Consider the following 23,963-nt stretch of genomic DNA (forward strand, 5'->3'; position numbering starts at 1 on the left):
TGAGTTTGTACTGTTAGTTTTACATTGTGGGCAAAACTCTTACTCAGTGTTGTGCTGAGCATCTTATTGATGTGACCCTCTTGAGCCAGCAGACAGTTAGCTTAGCTTAGCATAGAAACAATAGGCAGCAGCTAGCCTGGCTCCAGAGACCATAACGTGGTGCGTGAAACAATATAACATGTTACTTAGTGTCAGTTGCAGGTTGGTCACAAGTGCTAAGAGGGGGATTTTGTTACTTGTGGACATAGCCAAGCTAGCTGTTTCCCATTTTCCAGTCTTTGTGCCTTTTTTGCTAAGCAAATTTGTACATTTTACAGGTGCTGGTAGCTAAATTGTCTTTCCAAATGGTAACAGCCAAGATGGCTGGTTTCCTCTTTGCCAGACCTGACGCTATTGCTAAGAGTTTGGTACAGAATTAAAGAAAATAGCTACAGCATGTTAACTGGGGCGTTTAACGGGTGCCAGTGACTGGGTTTTGTACCTAATGGACAAAGCCAAGCTAGATGTTTTCTGGTCTTTATCCCACATGAACAAAAAAAAAAGGATATAACATTTTAAATAAGCTTAACGGCTGCTGGTTCCTGAATTCTCTGCTGGAAAAAAACAGAGTAGACCTGCACCAATACCAGCACCAAAACACAACATAAGCTGGTCTTGCTGGTGGCTCACTAGCAAGACCAGCATATGTTGTGTTTTGTTGCTGCTCCATGCTGTTTTTTTTTTCCAGCAGGGTTCTGTTTCTGGTTAGCTGTTTTCCCATATTTCCAGTGTTTATGCTAAGCTAACTGGATTCTGGCCCTAACTTGCTATGTACTTGACATGGTTTATGTTTCTTATCAGTTTTTGTACACATTTTGTTTGCAATGGACAGAGCCTAGCTAGCTGCCTCACCCTTTTGGTTTCACCCTGCGTACAGTCTCTTTGCTAAGTAAAGCTAACTGGCTACCCTTTGGTAGACTCATATTTATCAGGCACATAGGCCTATGAAAGTGGTATTGACTTTCTTACCTAACTATCTGTTAGAAAGCTAATGAGTATTTTTCCCAAACCTTTAGCCATTAATATAAGTTGACATTGTACACTGCAGGTGAGGAAGAACTGATGCATGGAGTGATCTTGACAAGAGTTTTCCCTCCCTCGAGAAAAGGAGACACCAAAACTTTATAGCAGGGTGTGGAGATCAAGTAGAGAAAGCTTTGTTCTAAGAACTAGATATGACATGTAAATATAAATTAAACAAGAGAATCACTGAGGGAATGTGTGATCTAAACACAGGAGCGGGTTAATTGGACATACTACATACATACTGTAGAGAGAAGGGGTTCTGGATAGTGTGAAAGGTGCATGGTGCTGAGTTTCAGACCACTGGAACTCTGTTGAAGGTCACACAGCGCAGCAGGGCTATTGAAGGAGCCTTAACTGTAAATAGCCGGCTGTGCCACCTGTCAATAGCCCCAGCAGCTCACACTGAGAGAGGCAGTGTCATCACTTTCTGCCTTGCTGCCCCCTCGCTGCATAACGGCTGCATGTGCAAGTAAGTACCCATGTAGGTGAGCATGTGTGTCTCACTCGAGGCTCAGTTTTCTGAGTCGTTTTGTTTTAAAAGCTCCTCATTTCACCCAATTTGCAATGCGACCAAGTTCAAATCTCCTTTCTGTCCCTCATCGGTTTTCATAATCAAACCCCTGCAAGAAAAAGACACTGTGTTCTTCGTGTGTGAACCGTTTCTGTGGAATGTCACTTGCCCATGAACTCTTCGCACATGTGCAGACGGTGATCATCTCCATTTCCTTCTATTTACATCCCCATGCATCATCTTGACATGTTCTCCCCTGACTTGGGATTAGCAAGCAAATATTTCCTTCACTGTTAAGACTGACTGAGAAGTGTTGGTTTAACCCTGTGGTAATTTAATTTACTTGGCCCTGTATTGTGAGTTATTGGTAAAATATTATAATGAATATTGTATCTACCTGCAGTGAGGCCTTCATTCAGATGGGTCTCCCTTCAAATGTGCACTTAATATCTTAAACGCTTAGAATAATCAGTAAAACTCAAAGTGTTTCTGAACACAATCTGTTTTTGTTTATGGATCTTATGTCGAATTTCTTTAACATCAATTTGATTGTAGTTTTACTCTATCCACAACGACACAGTGTTCACTCCGCTGCTGTCAGGCAATTGATACAGAAGTATCTGCTGCCATGCTATTAGACTACAGTGCAGCTTCTTTCCTCAGGTTAGGAGACTATTTAATTCATCCTTTGCAGGTTTTGTTGTCACCTGTTCGGGTTTGTCAGCAGGATTACACAAGAACTACTCAACAGATCTCTGTGAATCTTGGATGGAGAACGGGTCCGGATAAAAGGGCAAATCCAGGACTTTTTTTTTTCTCACTTTTTTTTTTTTTTTTAAATCGCCAGATTTTTGCATCATTTGTAATTGCTTATGAAACTTGATTACACAAATTCTGCCATATTTAATTGACTGGTATCTGTGACTTTGTACAAAAGGGAGTATTGGGTCGTGGTGGAGGTATGTGCCCTGCTCAGTGTCACTTGATTATTTAATCCGCAATTTGAATAATTTTGTTTTTAAAATTAATTATAAACGGACATGAACAGGACATACACATACTATCAATACGTTCTTCAACCTCTCTTCTCCCCACCCTTCTGCCTGCCCACCCCCCCGTCGGTCTCCCGTACACGCACACCCACCTCCCATAGTACACTGGGTTAAGGGCATCAGGAGCATTCTTCCTGAACATGTGCCTCTGTCACTCATGCAGCCACACAACTACAGCACACACCCAGTTGTGTTTCCACTGTGTCCTCTGTGTTCCCAGCACAAGGCTGGCACGCTGCTCTGACGGTCTTGTGAACCCGACCCGCTTCTGCCCGTCTATTTGTAGTCTGGATTAAAGATCTGAACAGTATTTCTGACTCTACTGAAGCCCAGTTACGTTTTTCTGTGGATTTAAAAGGTTTTACCGGGTGTTTTTGATTTTTGGTGGAAGAAACAGGGTAGAGACAGGGTTGACCCAGAGTGGATTTGTAGTTCAGAGGAGGTCCTCAACTGCCTGTCAGAATGGCTCCTGTGAAAGGCTGGGTGGTGGGGCTCCTGCTGGTTCTCCTGAGCCCTTCCCAGCTCCCCCTCTCTGGTGTAGTCAGTGGCCAGGAGGTGGCTGAGGAAGACCTCCATGGCAGAATTGTTGAAGACGTTGTGGCTGAAGAGGGTGAAACCGCTGATGATGCTGATGCCGCTGGTGGGGAAGACGAACAGGTAGCAGAGGAGGAAGATGCTGATGGAGAAGAAGAATCAGATGATTCAGAGGCTGATGGAGAGGAGGCAGAGGAGGAAGAAGAGGAGACTGCTGAGGAGGAAGAAGAGGAGACTGCTGAGGAGGAAGAAGAGGAAGAGGAGGCCGCTGAGGAGGAAGAGGAAGCAGAGGATGCGGAAGCTGCTGAGGAGGATGAAGAGGAGGAGGAGGAAGCTGCTGAGGAGGAAGAAGAGGAGGAGGAAACGGCAGAGGAAGAGGAAGAAGAGGAAACAGCAGAGGAAGAGGAAGAAGAAGAGGAGGAAGCAGCGGAGGAAGAGGAAGCAGCGGAAGAGGAAGCAGAGGAAGAGGAGGAGGAGGAAACAGCAGAGGAAGAGGAAGAAGAAGAAGAGGAGGAGGCTGTTGAGGAAGAAGAGGAGGAAGAAGCTGCTGAGGAAGATGAAGAGGGAGATGCTGCTGAGGAGGAGGAAGAGGAGGAGGAGGAGGAGGAGGAAGAAAAAGCTGCAGAAGAGGATGATGATGAAGAAGAGGAGGCTGAGGAGGCAGCAGAAGAAGAAAATGAGGAGGAGGATGAAGAGGAGGCAACAGAGGAGGAAGAAGAGGCTTCTGAAGTGGAAGAGGAGGCAGTTGATGCTGAGGAGGAGGAGGAGGAAGAAGAGGATATTGAAGAGGCCGACTCTGAGGAAAGAAATGCAACCGTAGAGGATGATGATGGTACAGTCACTTTTTGAATATATTTTCTACATATATTTTAAGTATTTATTGGTAAACACAACATCAGACTGTGCATTGGTGTTTCCTAACTCTACAGTAGCATCTGACATTGTCAGGCTAACTGCAGCCTCTGTGAGAACACCGTCACACATATCAGTCCTAAAATAGACGGGTTTATCTGTGTGGCTGCTGGAACGCAGAAGTGTCTAAACCACTCGGGCCTTTTGTTGAACCAACATGTCTATTGTGAGCCCCCAAAACAGGTACCGGTGAAGTCAGAGAAAGAGCCGGACGGAGGGAAAAACACAAATAGAGGCTTCACGTAAAAACTTAAATTAATCTGCCTATAAGTGAGCAGCCCAAGTCAAAATACCTCATTTATCGGCAATTAAGTTACCACAGGCTGCAAAATGGGATTACAGCTGGAACACCAAAATCAGACGAATTGACAGTCTGTTGATCACTCACTTATTTACATTGAGAAGAGTGTAGGATGCTCTGAGACAATACAAGTATCTCGTCCACTAAAATATTATCTCTGGTGTAGTGCTAAAAGAAGAAGAAGGTATAACCTCTATAGTTTTAATGAAAACATAAACAAAAATCTTGATTTCCCAGTGACCAAGATACAGACCAGGTCATCTTCCAGTCTACAGCGGTGCTAGCTGCCCATTGAGCAGCTGGAGGGCTACTTGAGCTATGCTTACAATGATAATACTAACATACCCATGTTTGTAATAATGATTAAAATGGTCATTGTGGTGGTTTAGCTGGTTAGCATGCTAACATTTTACAATCGGCTTCGCACTAATCTACAGCTCAAGGCTCATGAGAAGTTGCAGATGTTTAATCATAAACTTATGAGTAAGTATTAGACACATTTAGATGTTCCTTGATTATGGTGATAGATGAGGGCTGTCCAGTGGGCCTGGCCAGCTAGATGTTTCCAGTGGAAAACTATAATAATAATGTATATTTTTTATGTTTTGAGCTGAAGTGACTCTGCTAACTTTTTTTTCTGTTATTACGGGAACTTGGGATCCTCGTGCCATTTTGCATCTTAAAAATACAATACAATAAGAATAGGTGTTTGACCGGTGGCCCGATAAATGAAGTTGAAGTTTTGGCCAAAGTTATTATAGTTCATCAACACAGACTACGCAAAATATATTAGCAATCAATCCATAAGTTGTTGAGATACTTTTCTCTATATCGCACATGTCAAACTCAAGGTGGCGCCACAGGAAAAGTCAGAAGATCGCCAAAGTCTCAAAGATTAATGCTCCAGGACTGTTAACATTTCTACAACTATCTAATTGAGATTTTTCAGTCTGGAACAAGTTGTGGTCTGACAGATTAAATCACTGCCATGCTGCTAACGTGCCTCAAATCTACTTTTCAGTCCTTTGTAGTGAACGACTCAAGATCTTGCTGGGCATTTCTGTATGTCTGTGTCCTGTTATGTACTGCTGTATCTGCAATAAGCTAATATTGGCCAGGCTGAAATATCGGTCTCGCTGCTGAAGCCTAATTTGTCACTGACTGTGTTGACTAGATGAGCCTGAGGTTGCCAACGCAGCAGAACATGAAGAAGTGGAATCTGCCGCCGACGTGCTGCAGTTCCGCCCCGGCTCTTTGTGTAGTGTTTGCTCCATCTGTGAGGTACAATTTTAAGAGTTCAAGGTGCATTTATCCATTTTGTGTTTCAAACTTTTCTTTTTTTTACAAAGTTTCACTTAAAGGACAAGTTCACCCAAAAAGGAAAGTCCAGTCATTATCTACTCAAACCCCTGCCGGTAGAAAGGCGGGGGAGGTTTTGCTGTCCAGAAAACATTTCTGGAGCTTCACAGCAAAACAGAGCTGCAGTATTCTCCTAAACAACTGAAGCAGATGGGGACTTGTTTCAGGAAAAGTAACAAGAACAAAAACAAAACAAAAAAATAAATTCAAACAGCTCATCCTGTGTAATCCAAGTGTCCAGAAGCACCCAGATCCCAAGCTGATTTAAAAATATGTTGTTTACACCATTTTTAAGATGGAATCTTTATTGTAGCTGCTGAAGGAAAAGTGTTAGTGTGCACTTGATCTGAAGGAGAAGAAGAGGGTGCCATTAACTTATTTTCAAATTAATCTAGGATCTTGAGGCTTTCATTGACACAAATTAAGTCTGACCAGCTGTAAAGAGCCACATGTTTAATTTTACTTCCAAAGTCCACATCTAGTTGTTTAGGAGCATGCAGATGCACTCCAGAAATGTCTTGCGGAAAGTGTCTGAAAGCTTTACTTGACTTTCCAGTGGCGTGATGCTGAGTAGATGATGACTGAATTTTTTTTTCTTTATTCTTTGCTGCTTTTTTTTAAACATATATGGAAGCCAGTTTTAAAACTTTAAAGATGAAATGTTAATTAGGATGTGTCACTTTCCTGCAATCAGTGACTGTAAATGCTGTCCCCCCCCCCTCTTTCAGCACTGCTCCAGTCAGTGCGACACATGCCCGTGTGAAGGAGACGAGTGTGAGCACTGCGATGTAAGAATCTCCAGCATCTAAAATACAAACAGATGAAGCACATTTGAAGCAACACTTCAGTGGTACAACAGCCTCTCCTCACTTTATCCCCTTGTTTTTTTTTCCCTGTCTTCCAGGGATGCTCATCCTGCTTCCTTTGCCCCATTCTGTGCGACACAATTTGCACACCAGGTAAATGCTCCCACTCATACCGTGCACGCACCATTATTTATTCTTTATTTAGTGCTTTTCTTAACTTTTGTATGTTTTGTATGTTTTACTAGGTGGCCTTGTCGACCAGCTCACTGGGTCCCTCTTCGGGTAAGAACTCTCATTTCCAAAAGAATAAATTATATTCAGTTGCATGTTGCTATGCTGTATTCTTATTTGATGATACAACAGTATTATATGTTAGGAATACCACTGAGGCAGTGCTGAGTTACCTCATTCCCTGACCTTTGTTTTGCAGGGGGCTTGCATCTCTGCTCTGAGCAGCCCTTTGATGCCACCATGTGTTTGCATGAGGGCCTGCGCTCAGGACTGGACCTGTCTGTCAGTTCTTATGAACCTGACAGCTGACAGAAAAAAAAAAAAAAAAGAAAAAAAAAAGAAAGATAAACGTGACTCATGTTTAGATACTTTTTTCCCCCCTTTTTAGCCAACTTTGTAATGAGAGCTGGAAAAAAAAACACATTATTTTCATTTTCTTTATTTAATGAACTGCCAACTGTACATTTTAAATGCAATATGGAGAATAATAATAGATTTCTAAGGCTATTATATAATTTAAGACTTTTTTAGGAGCATAATTGTAAAAAAAAAAAAAAAAAAAATTAGTGGAATAAAAGTGTTTATGGTTCTATTAGTGGCAGGAATGTATGAATGTACTGGAAATATGAAAAGGGCTTCTGCTGCCACTGGCAAGAAAGATAGTTGATTTTTTTTACAATAAACTTTCACACACACATTTTAATTCAAAAAATTAGTTACATATTGTTACAGATTCTTACCTGATGATAAACGTCTCTTTATATCTCACAGCCGATATGCACATCACAAGTACAGATTATATCCGTCACAGGTTTTTTTTGCTACGTGAACTTTGTATTTCATCCTAAATTTCCATTTCACATTGTTTACTGACTTCTTGGGTGTTGTTGGATGTATTTATGGCTTATTGTTAGCTGCAGCTGATGTCGAATGAGCACATAGCAATAATTTAGAAGCCTAGAAATAATCACAAGTTCTTATGTTAACCAATTACTGTGTGTAAAAAGTTAGATTCTGAATTCTGAATGATTCATAAAAATGAAAGAGAAGTGAAATGTTGCTGTCCTCTTGTGTTTGTTCATATATTCATATTTTCTGCATTTTACATTTTTTCAGAGTTTGTTTTCATGGATGAGTAACATAGAAAAATTATCCTGGCAAAACCTCTTATTTTTTTCCCTACCTGTGAAAACATGAAAAAAAATATTAGGAATAAGATTATTGTGGGAAAAAAAAACATAACTTTCCTCTGTTCTTAAGCCACAAACAGGAATGATTAAAAAAAAATTTGATTTAGAAAATGATTCGCCAGATCTTCTCTCCTCACATGCCTACGGAAGAGGATTAGGGCCACTAAAAAAAAAATAATAATAATAAAAAAAAATTTTGGGGGGTGTAAGAATTCTGACTTTTTTCTCAGAATTCTGACTTTTTTCTCAGAATTCTGAGAAAAATAATTCTGAGAAAAAAGTCAGAATTCTTACACCCCCCCAAAAAATCTTTTTTATTATTTTTTTTTTTTCAGTGGCCCTAATCCTCTTCCGTACATGCCTCTTCAGGGCATACATATATCTCAAATCCCAAGGTGGGAAAACAAAAGGGGGGAAAAAATGCCCACTGACATTTCTCAGGTATTATACAGCTCTTCTGGTTTCACAGGAGATTGTATGCAACTGTTCTTTTCAGGCTAAGCGAACTGAACTTAATGCGAAAATTGGTGGAAGATGCTCAGAGCCAGTGCAGTAAGCTACACGTCCTGCTGGTTCTTAAATAATAACCCTTTAAGCTCCTTATATCCTTCCTGAGTTTCTTCTTTGGGGCCTTATTGCTTTAACATTCTCAATTGTTCTAAAGTTGTTAAAGTCAGCTTATTCCCCACCGTCTGCTTGTGCTAATATGTGATATTTACACCGAGCTAAATCTTCAAACATGTCACTCATCTTAGAGACATTTCTCAGAAATTCAGCCGACATTATGCACTTGAATTTTTAAGATAAAGCTGTTCAAGAATCAAATCAAATTAAAATGCTACATCTTTTTTGTGTATCTGTTGATCAGTCTCATTTATTTATTTATTTATTTATTTATTTATTTATTTAATTCATTTTCTGGCAGCCCTGAGCTTATATGTGTACAGTGTGCGAATTAATTCATTGCAACTAAAAGGTCACCGCCGCAACTCGATGGAGCCAATCGTCCAGCCAATCACTGGCTGATGACTTAAAGAGGTCCAGCTGCTGCTGCTCAGGTGAACCAAAGTTGTTCAGCTCTCTCTGATCTCTCCAAGCCACTGGTGAAAGGGTTTTAAGGTGAGGTTTTTGTTTGTTTTGCTTTCTTTTGAGTGTGTCATGAGAAAACACAGACACCGAGACTTGGCAGTAAAACAAGGAAAAGTCTCTTGAGTGTATCATTGAGTCAACAACACACGGAGCCAGGGATTTTTTTGCACCGCTAGAAGTGTTAACCTTTAGATATCTGCGTTTGCATACAGCCGCTGCACTTCAGTGCAGCAATAAAGGCTTGTCTTCTCCAATCTTTTCCCCCCCATTATTCCCTTGTATCAGTTCACTTGCTGGTACTAACAGGGCTTGGCTTGAAGTGATATGGTATGGAATGTAAGGATGCGAGAAAACCTGCTGTGTAGGTTCCTTAGTGATGTGAGCACAGGGGCAATTATGAAAGCGTCGCCAGGTACAAAGACACTTGGATCTCTGTCAAGAAAAAGAAAAGGGGGGAAAAAAAAAAAGCTTCACCTTAACTCTCATGTTTGTCTGTCAGGGCCCTGATAAAAGACACAAGACTCCACTAATAAGTTCTATACAAAGACACAATAAGAAGAAAACAGTAAGATACAGAAAAGAAAATGTTTCCTCTCTGGGGCCAAGATGGTGTGAAAAGGAGGACAAGGGGACCAAAAAGGTTTCAGATCAGCAGGCCGAGTCTGATGTCTCACCCTCTCTTTAATATCATTTTCATGTATATTTATTTTTTTATTTAACCAGGAGGCCCCTGGAGATTAAAATCTAATTTTCGAGGCAGACTGGACCAAGATGTCACACCACAGGTTGACAGAAATGTTTCAGCAGCTTCTCTCGGCTCGGGATTGGAAGCTCGCCGTATGTTTTGATGAAATCAAGATGGTAGATTTATACCTGAGGTTTTGTGAAAACAGCTTGGAGAGGACTCCTGCAACCACCAACATTTCACTGCCACTCCACCGTCAAAGTTTCTTAAGAAGTGCTCTCAAAGCATTGTTTTTGAGCTTGACTTTCTGTGGCTTGACCGCAAAATCTTCCAAATATTAACCTTATAACTGACCTTTTACTTTTTAAAAATGGAGGATCACAAATCAAGCTGCTGTAGGTTACTTTATGTGGAGGAGTAACAAGTTCCTAAGGTTAAAAAACAAAACAAAAAAACAATCATGCAAACAACAGGAATCATCCAAATAAAATCTGCCAGGACTCTTTCACAAGTTGAGCAGCTGAAATAGAGTCACATGTACAATGACATAATAGGCAGTGACCCAGCACACAATCCAATATCACATTACTGCAGTTTACGGTCAACATTCCTACGGCGGCTCGTGTAAGCTGGCAGCCTGACCAGTTAGTCAACAATCTGCTTTGTCTTGTTCATCTTCCGCTGTATCAGCTTGTAGACTTAAAGGATTAGTCAGACCAGCCATGTCCCTTGTTTGAAGTCGGATGTAATATCTGGATTGTTTTGTCGATCCGAGTTAAGCCTTTTTGCTGCTGAGAGCCACAACAAAAGAAGTCTTGAATAACAACTTTAGCTTGTAGTGAAGTTTGAAAAATATGTTTGGTGGAGCGTATGGTTTGGTAGTTTAAGGTCTAATCAGAGGATTTTGGTTATTTTTCATTTAACAGTGCTGTTTTGTAGGTAGACACTTCTACAACTGGCTACACCAGGGCCATTTTAAATCTCTTTTTAAAAGGCTTATTTTCATCAGATGGCTTCTATGTAAACGTTGTGGTTAAATTTTAAGGGGGTATTTTATAGTTTCTGAGAAACACTATACTTTATTCGTGACTTGCAATGCTCTGTTTTTAATGTAGCCATTGTTTTTGTTTGTTTTACTTCATTTAATCCTTTTTTTAAATATAGTTTTTATCATCCATTGTTTCATGTTTTATTTTCTTATATTCCTTATGCCAACCTATTTATTCAACCGGTACCAATTATTTTGTTGTGTGTGTGTGTCCTAAAACACTTTGGATGAATTGATTAATTAAAACCCAGCATTTCATTTCAATTCATTCATTCATTCATTCATTCATTCATTCATTCATTCATTCATTCAGACCTTTATTGAAGCCTCGGGGTGACAATGGACCTAGGCCCTCATTTTCAGTAATGCCGAACTGAGACATCATGCAAACAATCAAAAAGCTTTGTTCTGAAAAGTGCCATACAAATAGTTCTTACACATGATCGATAAGGGTGTTTTTAAAACATTACAAACATTGTAATGATTTGAGCTTATGAGGATTGAAACTGAATTCTGATCCACTGTTTCAAGCCTGATATTAAAGCTGCAACAGACAGCATAATAACTGTTTGCGCTGGGGTCTCTGTTCTCTCGGTTCACTTCTCTCCTCAGAGCTGGAAATGACAACACAGCACAGAGCTTGAGTTTATCGAATCATTTTAGTGTAATTAATCTGCAGCTAACCTTGCCTTTTCCCGGCTGACCTGCAGACACTATTGGATGGTGATAGCGAGATGATAAATAGGGAACCAATATGAAAAGCAGTGTCATTTCTTCTGTATCCATCACACTGTGTGCTCAACATTTCATTAACCAGAAAACTTCCCCATCGCGGGTTAGAAGCCAGCATTGTGTATTTAGACCTGAATGCTGTGTCATGGAGCGGGAGTCAGGTTGCGTGCTCAGTTTAACACCTCATTTGCTTGCTCTAAACACCTGTATTTTGATTGCAGTGTCCTGAAGACAGAGGCCCGTGGTCGTGTTATGTCACCCCCATACTGACTTAGTGATGTACACAATCGGGGGGCCCCCTCCCATTGCTTGTCCCTCCTACTCTATATTACTGACTTAAACCATTCTAAGGACACTGTGTCACCTTCTCCTCACTTCTGCGCTCAATTTGGAAAATGGATGCACATTTTTAATTTGACAGCTCCCCTTCTATTCTTCTTCTTTTTATTTTTTTATTTTTAATTGCCTTATGGCCTGGAACGTAAAGGTAGGACAATTTAACAGAAGTTTAACTCATGAACTGTCAAATCACAGCATCTTATTCTTTGTCCTCCTGAGCGCTTTGATCGTGTCTCCTGATCCTAATTAGATACTTGCAAGAGAACAGAATCCCTGATGGCATACAATAGAGCTTCATCATTTAACATCACTGGGGCAGATTTCCTCTTTCTCAAAACGAGGTTGTTTCAGACATAAGAAGATGCAGTGAGACTGATAACTGGTTTTCTTTTTCCACTTGAAGATGCATCTCTCCTCCATGCTGCTGTTCCTGTGTGTGGGAGCCTTCATGAAATGTGGTGAGTGAAACACATCAATCTTTCCTCAATCTGTGTGTGGATTAAAGGTCAGGATACACCAGCTCTTTGTCGTTTCTATTCCATGAACTGTCTCAATTTTTAAGTCGGAAAGTGCATAAAATACACAACAATATATTTTCTTGCTGCTGGTCATGATGTAGATTTAAATTGCAAATGGATGCAGTTCATTCGTGTTGTTCAGTGAATCCCAACTTTTTTACATTTGATCTATTTTTGCTTGTCTAAATCGTTGATGGCATAACGTATGGATGGAACTTGTTTTATTAGCTTGGTAAACAGTTTCCTAATGTCCTAGTTGGAATATTCCTTGGGCAGGACAGATCTTATTGATAAAATGCTAATATTTTGATGCACTGAGCTCCTGCAGCTTTCACAGTATGCTGGTTATATTTCTGTTCCAGCTGCTGGAAGTGAATGGTGCTACACTGGCTGTGGTAAGTAAGGACAGACGTCTGACCTAATGAAAGATTTGGTCTGCTTCAGTGAGTGGTTTCGAAGAGAGCGCCTCTGATTTTCCCAGATCACACTCCGTCCCACTGGGGAGACGTCTCCTCTTTTTGCCTTGACAAAAGGCAGTCTCCAATCGACATCGCCACTGGCTATGTCAAGACCGACCCTAACCTGCACAACTTTACCTTCGTCAACTTCACCTCTAAGCATGTCATCAAGTCCATCACCAACAATGGACATACAGGTAAACAAACTGAGTGTAGGAAGGGCACAAAGACATTTGAATGAAGACACTTAAACTTCCACCAGTGTCCACCCTCACTATAAATACACAAAGACTCCTCCGTCTCTCCCATGCACAGTGAAATGCAAACTGGAGGAAAATGCAGTCGAAGTGAGCGGAGGTGGACTCAACGCAACATATTCTGCGCTCCAGTTTCACTTCCACTGGGGTGATACGGAACATCATCCAGGTTCGGAGCACACGATTAACAGGCACAGATATCCAATGGAGGTACGTTATCGTTCTCTGGCATTCACTATAGATTACATGTGTTCTTCAGTGTACATTTGTGTGTGTGTGTGTGTGTGTGTGTGTGTGTGTGTGTGTTTCTTTGCTTTGTCTCATATCTTCATGTAATCTATTGTAGATGCACATCGTCAGTCTGAAGAAAGATCTCACTCTGCCGGAGGCCACGGGGGATTCAGAGGGGATTGCTGTTCTTGGGTTTTTCATAAATGTACGTCCTGCACTTCAAAATATTATTCTAAAGTCTTTTGTAACTGCTAATCTTTCAGTGATCCTTATCAGAAACGCTTAAACCAAGGGCCTCATAAGTGTATATTTTCTTATAAGATGCTTATTAACATTAATGGGACTATGTGAGTGTTAATAGCATAATAAACATGTTTATAGTCAGATTATAAGACACTTGGATGAAACTTGTTGATCAGCAAAAGTTTCTTATAATTATTGACCATAGCATTACAAACATTTATTGAGTTTAATCAACTTACCTATTATGTTACTTTATGATAGCCACCGTTAATGGATGATACACGTATACAATATTTGTCAATATAAAGTTGCAACTTATAACACTTATACCATACTGTGTCAATAGCAATTATTTGGATGGCCATGTTAAACTCGCAACGGATGTTTATAAACCTTTACGTTGCTTGATAAATACATCATAAAGCACTTCATTGTTTATCTATAGTGACATAACTAATAACTTAAGTTTAAGTAGTGCCTTTACTATTCATTTATGATTGTTATAAAGCATGAGTGTGCTAAGGTCCTTGTAATAAAGTGTTAGTTTAATTTGCTCACCAATAAGTCATTGTTAAACCTTTCCAAAGCGTTCTGTTACTTTCTTTATGATTAATACATACTTTACTATGCATTTATTAGCACTTTGCAGTTATTAGCGGTTAACCAAGGTTTTTGCAATTACCACATTTAAAGCAAGGGCAGCAGTTTGATTTGCAGAGTCTCGGTTTGCTCTTTGGAAGCAGGACAAATGTAGGAGTAGATTTAAGAGTTAATGTGCACGTAATCAAACTAAAACAGTGAATATGATGATGTCGTCTCCTGAAAGGCAACAGAAGATGGGGACACGTCAGAACCATGGACCACGCTCACCTCTTACCTGACAAACATCACAGGTGTAGGTAGGTCGATGCTGTTCTCTTGTTTTTCATTCAGAGTTCACTAAAGCAGGTTGCAATGATTGAGTTCACCTGCAGTCGCAAGTGGGGCCAAGGTGAGACCATGGCTATGGTATGTACTCTATGTGCATGTCCTGGCATCAGGTGACATTTAAAGAATGAAAACCAGGGTCACACCTCAATCACAACGATCTCTCAAATTCTCAAAAAAAAGAACACAGCTCACCGCTCTCCTGCAGCAGCTTGGTCATTGTGGGGAAGCCCTGATGAGTCAAGTGTCGAGTCGATGGTCCTTCAGTAGAAATCCGGCTATGCTAGCAGTTGTTTGATGCCTTGAACTATGTGCTGGGACTCAAATGTGAGTAAGAACGTGTTACGTTGTGACCTTATAAACCAAGTCATTAGACTCACTTATGTGCTCAGACAGGTTCTCCCTGTTGCATCTCTTACAGTCAAAGTGTTTTCACACTAAACAAAAATATAAAGCGCCTGTTTTCCACTTGTTGATCAAAGATCAGGAAAGATCACAGACTTTTTGTCCACACAAAAGCCTTTATATTGTTTATTTTTTTTGCAGAAATGTGAAGTAAAATGCACCTCTCTTCTCTGCTCAGTTTAAAAAAAAAAAAAAAAAAATACAGTTCCAGACGCCTCATGGTTATGTCGGCTAAAGTTCATCTGATGTTGCTCCTTTCATGTTCATGGCATCAGACCTGGCACAGTTTATTTTGCTGCATTTAAATCAGCAACTTTCATACAACTACTTTTTTTTTTGTTATTTAATATTTCCACAGGCACAGAAGTAAACATAACCCATGCAATCTCTATCAACGACCTGATTAAAGATGTAGACCTGACAAAGTTCTACAGATACCTGGGCTCCCTGACCACCCCCGACTGCAATGAAGCCGTTGTGTGGACAGTTTTCCAAGAGCCTATCAACATCAACAAGAATCTGGTGAGTCAGGCCATAAAGGAGAAATGGCCATCTTTAGTGGTAATAATGAACAAAGAAATATAAAATAATTATTTAAAAGCTAGGAGGAGAGATTAAACTGGAGTTTTTAAGTGGTTTTCATAAATATTTCTATAGTAACAACAATGTATCGGATGACCAAGTGAAGAGGGTCATTTGTAGGTATGTACCGCTGCAAAATCATCACCTGAATCTGGAGCTGGCTTAGCTTTACAGAGCCTTGCGGTGTTTAGAATTCCAGCCTGCATCCTTACAGTTTCGCTTCACTTTCATCACTCCCGTACAGTAGCTTCACGGGCAGCTGTTTTCAGTGAGACTCCCTTGAAATCTCTGTGAACACCTGCTGAAAAGCCAGATGTTTCCCCAAGAGGGTGAAATCACACCCTTGGACACAAATATGACAACAAATGACACATTATGAAGCTTCCAAGTTTACCATATCACCAAAAGATTAAAAAATTGATAAAACTACACATGCGCAACAAAAGGGTTGGATGGTGATAGATATTCATGATACAATAACCTGACTCAGGTGATGTCATGTTTTCAGGGTACACGGTATGTGACATTACACAATAATATTGATCCGTTAAGATCAGCCTTTAGAGGAATGAACTCAGACGGGTTTTCTTGTTTGAGCAAACACTTTATTATAATTTACATAACATTATGTCCTAACAGACAGACATGATGACCTAAACTTAGAATATTTTAATAGAACTAACATGTTGGACTTCAATACCGTAGATACGCTAATGAATGAAGTGTCTTTCATACTACAGCACAAAAAGAAAAGGGTGAACACCACTGCACCCCTATCTGTAAAATAATGTACACTGATGGAGAGATCAATGTGGAATACCATGTGGTTTTTTTTCACATTTGACATATAGCTAGTAAATACTTCTATAAAACGGACCAAAAGAGAAACACCATCAGATTAAGGTGTATTGCACACTGACAGTGGACAATCTGCTGCACTAAAGCCAACACACGTGCGGCTAACGCGTTCTGCAAAGTTAAATGAATCAATTGTGTAAGTGAAGAAATTCTCTTTTTTCTTGATTGTTAAGTATTCATTACAGCCTTCTTTACATCATACAAAGGTCCTGTTATGTTGCAGCTCCTGTGCTGACCTACTTTAGTGGTTCAGTTCTGAACTCAAGGGTTAAGTGTCACTTGATTGACAGCAAAGGCAGACACCTTCCCCACCCACTGACACATTGATGCTGCATTTGTACCCTGCGACAATCATGGTGACAATACTCGCTGAGCTAAATTCAGTTTGAGTTGTGTGAGAAAATACTGGGCAGGAAGTGGTGTTATTTCTGTGTGTCCAGTAAGGTTGAGATAGAAATTCCCTGCTTAGTCATCCTGTGCAGCAGAGTCATTAAAAGCTGATGACGCGTGATAGAAATGGAAAACGAAACAGTTCCACAGGCAGCCACTGATGGATGCGGGCAAACGTCACCACAGAGCATACTGTAGACAAGTTCCTGTGGCACTGCATGCCAATACATGCTCGTGTCTGTTTTGATGATCATGTTTGATAATCAGTCTTTATTATCTGTTGACTGTAGCGACGAGACTGTCGGACCAGATTCCATGTGACTGTGTGGGGACAAACATTTGAGTAATTTGAGTGCTGCAGAATGTCACATGCTATCTTTCTCCATCTTATCTGCCTGACAGCTATCAGCACCTGGCAGATAGTGGGGTGCACATGTCTCAGCGTTTGGTCATACACCTGTCATGCCACCCGATGCAGGCTGCAGGTGTATGACTCTTTGACCTCCACTTCAGGCATAAAGCACATTTGAAAAAAATCTTGTGAAACTGTGAGTCATGTTGATGGCAGCAAATTAAGAACTCCAGAAGTAAGGGCTAGTTATGCCAGGACTATTTCATTGCATGACAGCTTTTCAAGGTATGCACTGAGTAAATGAAGGATGTAGATTTTGTTCCAGGAGGGAGATAGTTTGGAAATGCAAAGCAGTCTTAAGGAGCTTAGTTTGATTAGGTGCCCTGTGCAATTCTGAATCAGTGGAAACTCTGTCTCTGCAGTAATAAATCACACAGTGACTGAGCAATCAGTTGTGACTAACTGAGGAAGTGTAAAGCAGTCATAGGAACCAGATCGGGCCATAATGATATTTGTTGGGTTAATGATCTGGCTGACACCAAAATATTATAACTTAACCACACAGGCAAATTGAGTCCACATTCAGACTTGAGAGACTCAGTTCATGAGCCTCATTCACGTTGCCTTTTCAAGGTAGGAATTTAGCGTCATTATTTTGTTCCGCCTCAGTTGACTGGCGACGATTTATGCAAAGTGATTTCAAGCAAAAAACTTGGTCTTTGTCGCCTTCCACTAATCGCACAGATCTCAGCATTATCATTTGTACTGTAACAACTCTTTTGGTATTGCAATGCTGGCATGCTGCACTTCCCTGCCGCTGCTTGGAACGTTGTGAAAATACAGGCTCTGTAAAGGCCAGCCTTCGTTGTGGCATTATTGTGGAATCTGTCTGAAAAGGGCTGTAATCTGCCTCTGCTGCTGAGAAATTCTGCAACTCACTGACAACTTCCAAGTATTTTTGTTATACCTCGCTGTATATCTGTTGGAAAAAACATGTTTGTCTTTTTGTTTTTAGATTCAACTGTTTCCTGAGAAGACGACACTCAGCAATGTTTATCGGCCAACACAAAATCTGAATACACGTCAAGTGTATGCCTCCCCTGCAACTCCTTTAACTCCCGGTGAGTTGGAAAATACAGAATATGATCCACAACATGTATGACTCTAAGTTGACATTAAAAATGACTTTTCTTCTATTCTTTAGGTCACTCGTGGTGCTATGATGATCACTGTAGTATGTATCCTTAAAAATCAGACTTCTGGACAGTTTCTAAAAATTGCTGTTTTAAATGGGACTAGCGTTGAAAATGTTGGTTTTCCCCTCTCCCTTCAGGTTACAGTCCATCTTATTGGCACGTTCTGCCTCAATCCCACTGCGGCGGCGAACACCAGTCACCCATCAACATTGACACCGAGACGGCCATGGAGGACGAGAGTCTCGATGACTTCACCTTTACAAAGTTTGATGACAAACATGCCATCAAGTACATCATTAACACCGGCCACGCAGGTCTGAATGTTGCTCTCGGTCTAGTTTGAGTTAATATTTATCCAGTCTAAAATGACTAACATTTTTTAAATGCTTACACTTAAGTATTAAAATAACTTGTATTAATGATTATCATAAGAATTGTAATAACTGACTAATTGTTAGTGCATTTTTTGTGTAGCAAAAATGCTACAGCTGGTTTGGATTTGGACTGTTTGTTGGTGAAAACACACACTTTGAAGGAATCACTGTGTTATATACAAAGTACTAGAAGTCTAACAGTTTTTCTGATATTTTGATTTGGTTTTTATTAATAAATATTACATCTTATTTCACAAAGAAAACTGCTGCTGACAATTTGAAAATGTGACATGTTTTTGTAAACTGAGCATTGCTGTGTGTTTGTCCATGATATTTACAGTTTTGATTAATCATTAGACCCTAACTAGTTTTTGCACTTCTCCTTGTGTTCTTCCTCAACTCCCAGTGAAGTGTGTCCTGAAGGAGGATACGGTGGAGGTGTCGGGGGGAGGTTTGGCACACGTGTACTCCACCCTTCAGTTCCACTTCCATTGGGGTTCACATGACTCGGACGGTTCAGAGCACACAGTGGATTCCAAAAGATACCCTATGGAGGTAGTTACAAGCATTGAACTCCAGCTATGTTGTTGCTGTGGAAATGTAGATTTAGCTGTTGCCTGTGTGTATCACATATCATTTATTGTGTCTTTGTCCAGATGCACATAGTGAGCAAGAGGAAGGACTTAACACTGAAACAGGCGCTACAGACTCCCGACGGCCTGGCAGTGCTGGGATTCTTTATTCAGGTAGCATTTAGTGCTTCACACTACTTATGTAGGAAGTAAGTATTTGTCACTGAAATACATACTACAGTGTATAATAAGTACTGCTAGAGTTAAGGGTTAAGGGAAAAGTAATGCGTAATGTGTGCTATTAATACATTTGTGCATGTGCACGCTGCTGATGGACAGCAAGGCGATGAACCGGGCTGAATAAAACAAAACAATTATGGATGTTGGTCAAATGACGCCACCATATTGCATTCATGAAGTGTGTTTTACAAGTCTAAAGGAGCTGTATAAAGCCTTTTGTGACTGCAGAGGAAGCTGCATGCGCTCTGATAAATACCTTCTAGTAATGTCACTCAGTGGCTGAATTGCATTATGGGTAATGTGGGCGGCAGGTTTAAAAATAAGAATGCTCGGAATAAAATAGAGGTGATGTCTCTGGTTCTGCTGTATCGATTTTGATGAATTGGTTTTTAAACTGTTCTCAGTGAGTCCCAACAGTGTTACAGGACTGCAGTGCCAGACCAGTTGACTGCTTTTTACACCTTTAAAATCTTTGTCTATTTTCTCAGGCTACGGATTCAACCAAAAGCGACGGCGGTTCACAAGACCAGGAGGTCAGTGGCAGACTCAGGATGTTTGAGAGGTGTTTAAAAAGGAAAAAAAAAAAAGATGGGTGGAGTTGCCACATTGCACACTGCCTCAGGCCATCAGTGCCTGAGGAAAGATGTGTAGCTTTCTTAAACCCAGCAGATCGTGCAGCTCAAGTGTCGAGCGTTATTCATTCACCATGTTTGTCTTTGCAGACAAATCCCCCATCACAACCAGCATCTGATATGGACGCCTGGAAGAAACTGACCAGCTATCTTTCAGCTATTAAAAACATCAGTGAGTGCACTTTTTTTTTTTTTTTTTTTTTGAAAACACCAAACGTGGAAACATGAATGTGTCACAACATCTTGTGCATTTGTGCTCCTGTGTAGGCTCTCAAGTTAACGTTACAGAGGAGATCTCAATAGACGACTTGCTAGGCGCAGTGAGCCGAGATGCTTTCTACCGCTACAGTGGCTCCCTAACCACTCCGTCATGTAATGAAGTGGTGGTTTGGACGGTCTTCAGAGAGTCTATCAAGGTGGATGAAAACCTGGTATGTGCTGTGAAGCTAAATTGAAACTGTAATTTGAGTATGTCACCCTTCAAAGATAATAGCTCAAGAACATTTCCACTGACATTTATTTGTATGGATTTGTATTGTGTTAATACCACAACAGGATTATCAACATCTTTTAACAATGGGCAACAGGTAATGAGATTTGAGCGGCGCTTGGTATCTTCCCTGATGATGCATTGCTTGGCCTGTGCTGCCTTCAGTGAGGTCTTTAGAAAGAGAAGCGCCAACACAGTTTGATAAAGGTCAGAGAAATCCAGAACATTGATTTGTTTATATTTGGCATGGGAGGTCAGGTGGTAAGCTGGGAAAGTCTAAACTTTAACATCAGTCACTGTTTCATTTCCAATTTAAAAAATGCCTGGAGACTTAAACCGCTAAAATACTAAACGTTCTACGTATCCTTCTATCTTTTGGCGTATCATGTGATTTCCCCCCCCCCGGCTTTGATCAAACTTGCAGTCATCACTGAAAACAGCCACTGTTGGCTCTCGATACGAAACTAATCAGTGGAAAGCAGGAAGAGATAAACGTGACCGAGAGCATTTTAAACATTACAGTTTACGAACGTATGATCTTTTGGATAACTGTTGGTGCTAGTTTCCACCTATTTGTTCTCAACTGTAATTTGGTAATTAAAGTAATGAAAAGTGTCATCCTTCAGCTGTTTGTGAGTAATTACCGCACCCTGTATAGTATGTATGAGAAAAATCTGATTCAGTGGTTGCACCCTTGATGACATAGACTGGCTAAAGAATGGAGAAGACGCACATCAAGTCGAAATACTGGATTGAACCTGAACCTAACATTTCTTTACCACCACCAGATGAAGATGTTCCCGGATGAGGTGGGATATCACGACGTGTTTCGGCCTGCACAGCCGCTTCACAGCAGGAAGATCTACACCAGATCAGCATCCAGCGCCCCCGGACCCACCATACAGTTTCTGCTGCTGGCATGTCTGTGTGCCTTTTTCGTATAATCAGCTGATAGGAAATGCTGTGAAGGAGAAAGTATATTGCACTAATTATCCATGTGACATTGTTCAGATTATCATTCCAGTATTAGTCAGCAAAATACTTGTATCACATACATTTTCGTGTGTAATCATGGTATATGATCTGATAATCAAGATGCTGGTAACTACAGACTGCTCGGAAAAGTTTCTGGCTTATTAAACCGATGAGTGAGACTAACATATTAACACTTGCAAGATTATTGGACACAAACACCACTTCACTGTATTTGTATTATAGCTGGGTTTGTACCTGTCTACATAATCGTATCCCTGTTTCCTTTGCTTTATCAAAACATGTATGGTAAAATTTATAAAAACAAAATCAACATCATCTCAGGAATTAAGACTTTTGTCTGCTACCTTTTTTAAAACGCTAATTACGGCTGCTGATTGCATTGAAGAGCGATAAAATACAAATAAAATGAATACTGAATTCTGTTCTTGTGATTGTTCTCATGCTTTAATCAGTGCAGAATGTGTTATTGTAGCCCCTGCAAATAAAGAAAAATAGGTTCAGTACTGATACTGTTTGAAGGTGAAATGCCTCCTTGAATTGTGTCACTCATCATTGCTGCTTTCTACCGACCAGCTGCAGGCTGATGGCTTCATGTCAGCTAGATTTCTGTGTACATCTCCTTTGGTGGAATGCAGTTTATCATATAATGACAAGTAACCAGCGTAAATCAGTCCACTGCGATGACAAAACTGACATTGCCCCCCCCCCCCCCATAATGATTGTTATATACCTCAGTTTTCTTTTATCTCATTTTTGCATCACATTGTTTATTTTTTTTTTAATTAAGCTACCAGTTCTTTATATTCTGTGGTGCATTACTTGCAAACATTTGTCACTGTCATACCATCATCACTCAGCATTTTCACAGCTGTCACAAAGTCCTGCTCTGATTTTGCTGAAACAATGCCAGAGAAAGTGAGGCAGCTTTTTAACGTCCTGACAGTCTCAGTCCCTCCAGTCATCTCTGGGATTCCTCGGCTGCTTCTTCATGAGACTTTAAGGCAGCAATGCAGTTTAGCTACCAGCCAGTAGTCAAGAAATGCAGCTTGGCTCCTATTATACTCTATATATCCCAAACTTTAGACCATTTTATTTTTCCCCAGCTATTAAGATACCTTCCCATGCTTTATCATGCATTATTCAACTCTTGCTTGGCCTCAACTTGGGCTTACTAAAAGAACGTATTAATTCCTACTCACTTTACCTTGAACTATGACGGCTCTTTCGTGAATCAAGATGCCATCAAGGATCCGGACCAGCTGTATGGGCGGACTCCCATTAACGGATTAACAGAGAGTTAACATGTTGAAATCTACACTGGAGAGAACGTGCATCTATCAGCTAGGGCACAGTAATGACAAGCCAACCTCAACCATGTGCCCCTCTGTTTTAAGACATTGTGCTGCTGTCCAAAGATGTGACAACACAGGTGCTTTAAAATGACATAATTCTGTCTGGTAAGAAATATCTGCCAAATTATGCTTAGTAATTCTAGCAATGCAACTATCTTTTTTTTTGTCTACTTTGAGGACTGACGTGAACTCACTAATCCAGCGTTTTGTAAGATTGTAGGTTGGGGAAATTCCAGCAAAGAAGAAGAAGCCTGGGGGCTAGCTGCCAGAAATGCAGAGAATGCTTCTAGATATAATGGGTGTCTAATGCATAAGTCTGGTTAGTTAACTGTCACCTGACAAGATGAGTTAGCTCTCCTTAAATACTGTGACTGCTCTTGCGGCTCATCCTGAAAGATCAGCTTTGATCAGGAATGACGGGGGTTGACGAACCAGTGCTCTCTGACGTAATTTGCCTTACAATCGACGACTGGAGTGCAAAACACATACTGTCATGGGTTGATTTTTGTTGTAAGTATACCTTATATACCAACCTGGTAATGAGACTTGACAATAAATCATCGCTCTTGCTTATCGCCCCATTGAATACATTTTCAAAATGTATGTTTGTAGACTTGCTTATACGTCTGTTTTTGTAAATGTCTTCTATATCTGTGTTTTTTTTTCATATTTGTATTAATTTACATTTAGACTTTTTTTTTTTGGCAAATTTTGTCTTCCCATTTTCACACCTTTATATTTCGTGGTCCTCCTACACATTACACTGATCTTTTTTTCCCCTTCAAACTTGTTTGGTTAGTTTAGACAAACTAATTATTTTGAAACTACTTAGTGCTCAGTCCACCTCTGAGTTTTGAGGGGAATTCCTGAGGCAGAACAAAGTTACCTGTGGGAGGGACTGGTATCTTGGGGCCTTTGATGGAGTTGGAAAAAAGTGATGACACTTGAGCAGGTAACTGTGCAGCCAGTAATACTGGTTTTTGAAAAACAGCTTATCAAGTGAAGTAACGTGCCATCAAGGCTGACATCGACGTTC

At 40.4% G+C, this 23,963-nt stretch overlaps 1 protein-coding gene across 2 annotated transcripts; it reads left to right on the forward strand.

Moving 5' to 3' along the window:
* The first annotated feature begins 8,980 nt into the window (after positions 1 to 8,980).
* On the forward strand, positions 8,981 to 22,084 carry LOC119010409 (carbonic anhydrase-like). 2 transcript variants are annotated; one of them, XM_037082544.1, is made up of 18 exons: positions 8,981 to 9,080; positions 12,258 to 12,312; positions 12,735 to 12,767; positions 12,854 to 13,027; positions 13,146 to 13,297; positions 13,434 to 13,523; positions 14,388 to 14,460; positions 15,252 to 15,415; positions 18,091 to 18,196; positions 18,280 to 18,309; positions 18,409 to 18,585; positions 19,052 to 19,200; positions 19,302 to 19,391; positions 19,946 to 19,990; positions 20,180 to 20,261; positions 20,357 to 20,520; positions 20,645 to 20,676; positions 21,368 to 21,466. In XM_037082544.1, exons 2-18 carry the CDS (start codon positions 12,258 to 12,260, stop codon positions 21,369 to 21,371), a joined length of 1,620 nt encoding a protein of 539 aa, XP_036938439.1. In that variant the 5' UTR covers positions 8,981 to 9,080; the 3' UTR covers positions 21,372 to 21,466. The 2 variants fall into 2 exon arrangements, with proteins under 2 accessions (XP_036938439.1, XP_036938438.1); XM_037082543.1 differs by lacking the exon at positions 20,645 to 20,676 and having other exon boundaries at positions 21,368 to 22,084.
* Positions 22,085 to 23,963: the final 1,879 nt, after the last annotated feature.

This window comes from Acanthopagrus latus, chromosome 20 (genome assembly GCF_904848185.1).
Source record: "Acanthopagrus latus isolate v.2019 chromosome 20, fAcaLat1.1, whole genome shotgun sequence".
In the NCBI taxonomy this organism is placed as follows: domain Eukaryota; kingdom Metazoa; phylum Chordata; class Actinopteri; order Spariformes; family Sparidae; genus Acanthopagrus; species Acanthopagrus latus.

Excerpts from the sequence above, each read along its gene's own strand:
- LOC119010409 (XM_037082543.1), top strand. The coding sequence starts at position 12,258 with ATGCATCTCTCCTCCATGCTGCTGTTCCTGTGTGTGGGAGCCTTCATG. Across the intron at positions 13,298-13,433 it reads GGCACAGATATCCAATGGAG|ATGCACATCGTCAGTCTGAA; the intron begins GTACGTTATCGT and ends AATCTATTGTAG. Across the intron at positions 20,262-20,356 it reads TTCAGCTATTAAAAACATCA|GCTCTCAAGTTAACGTTACA; the intron begins GTGAGTGCACTT and ends GCTCCTGTGTAG.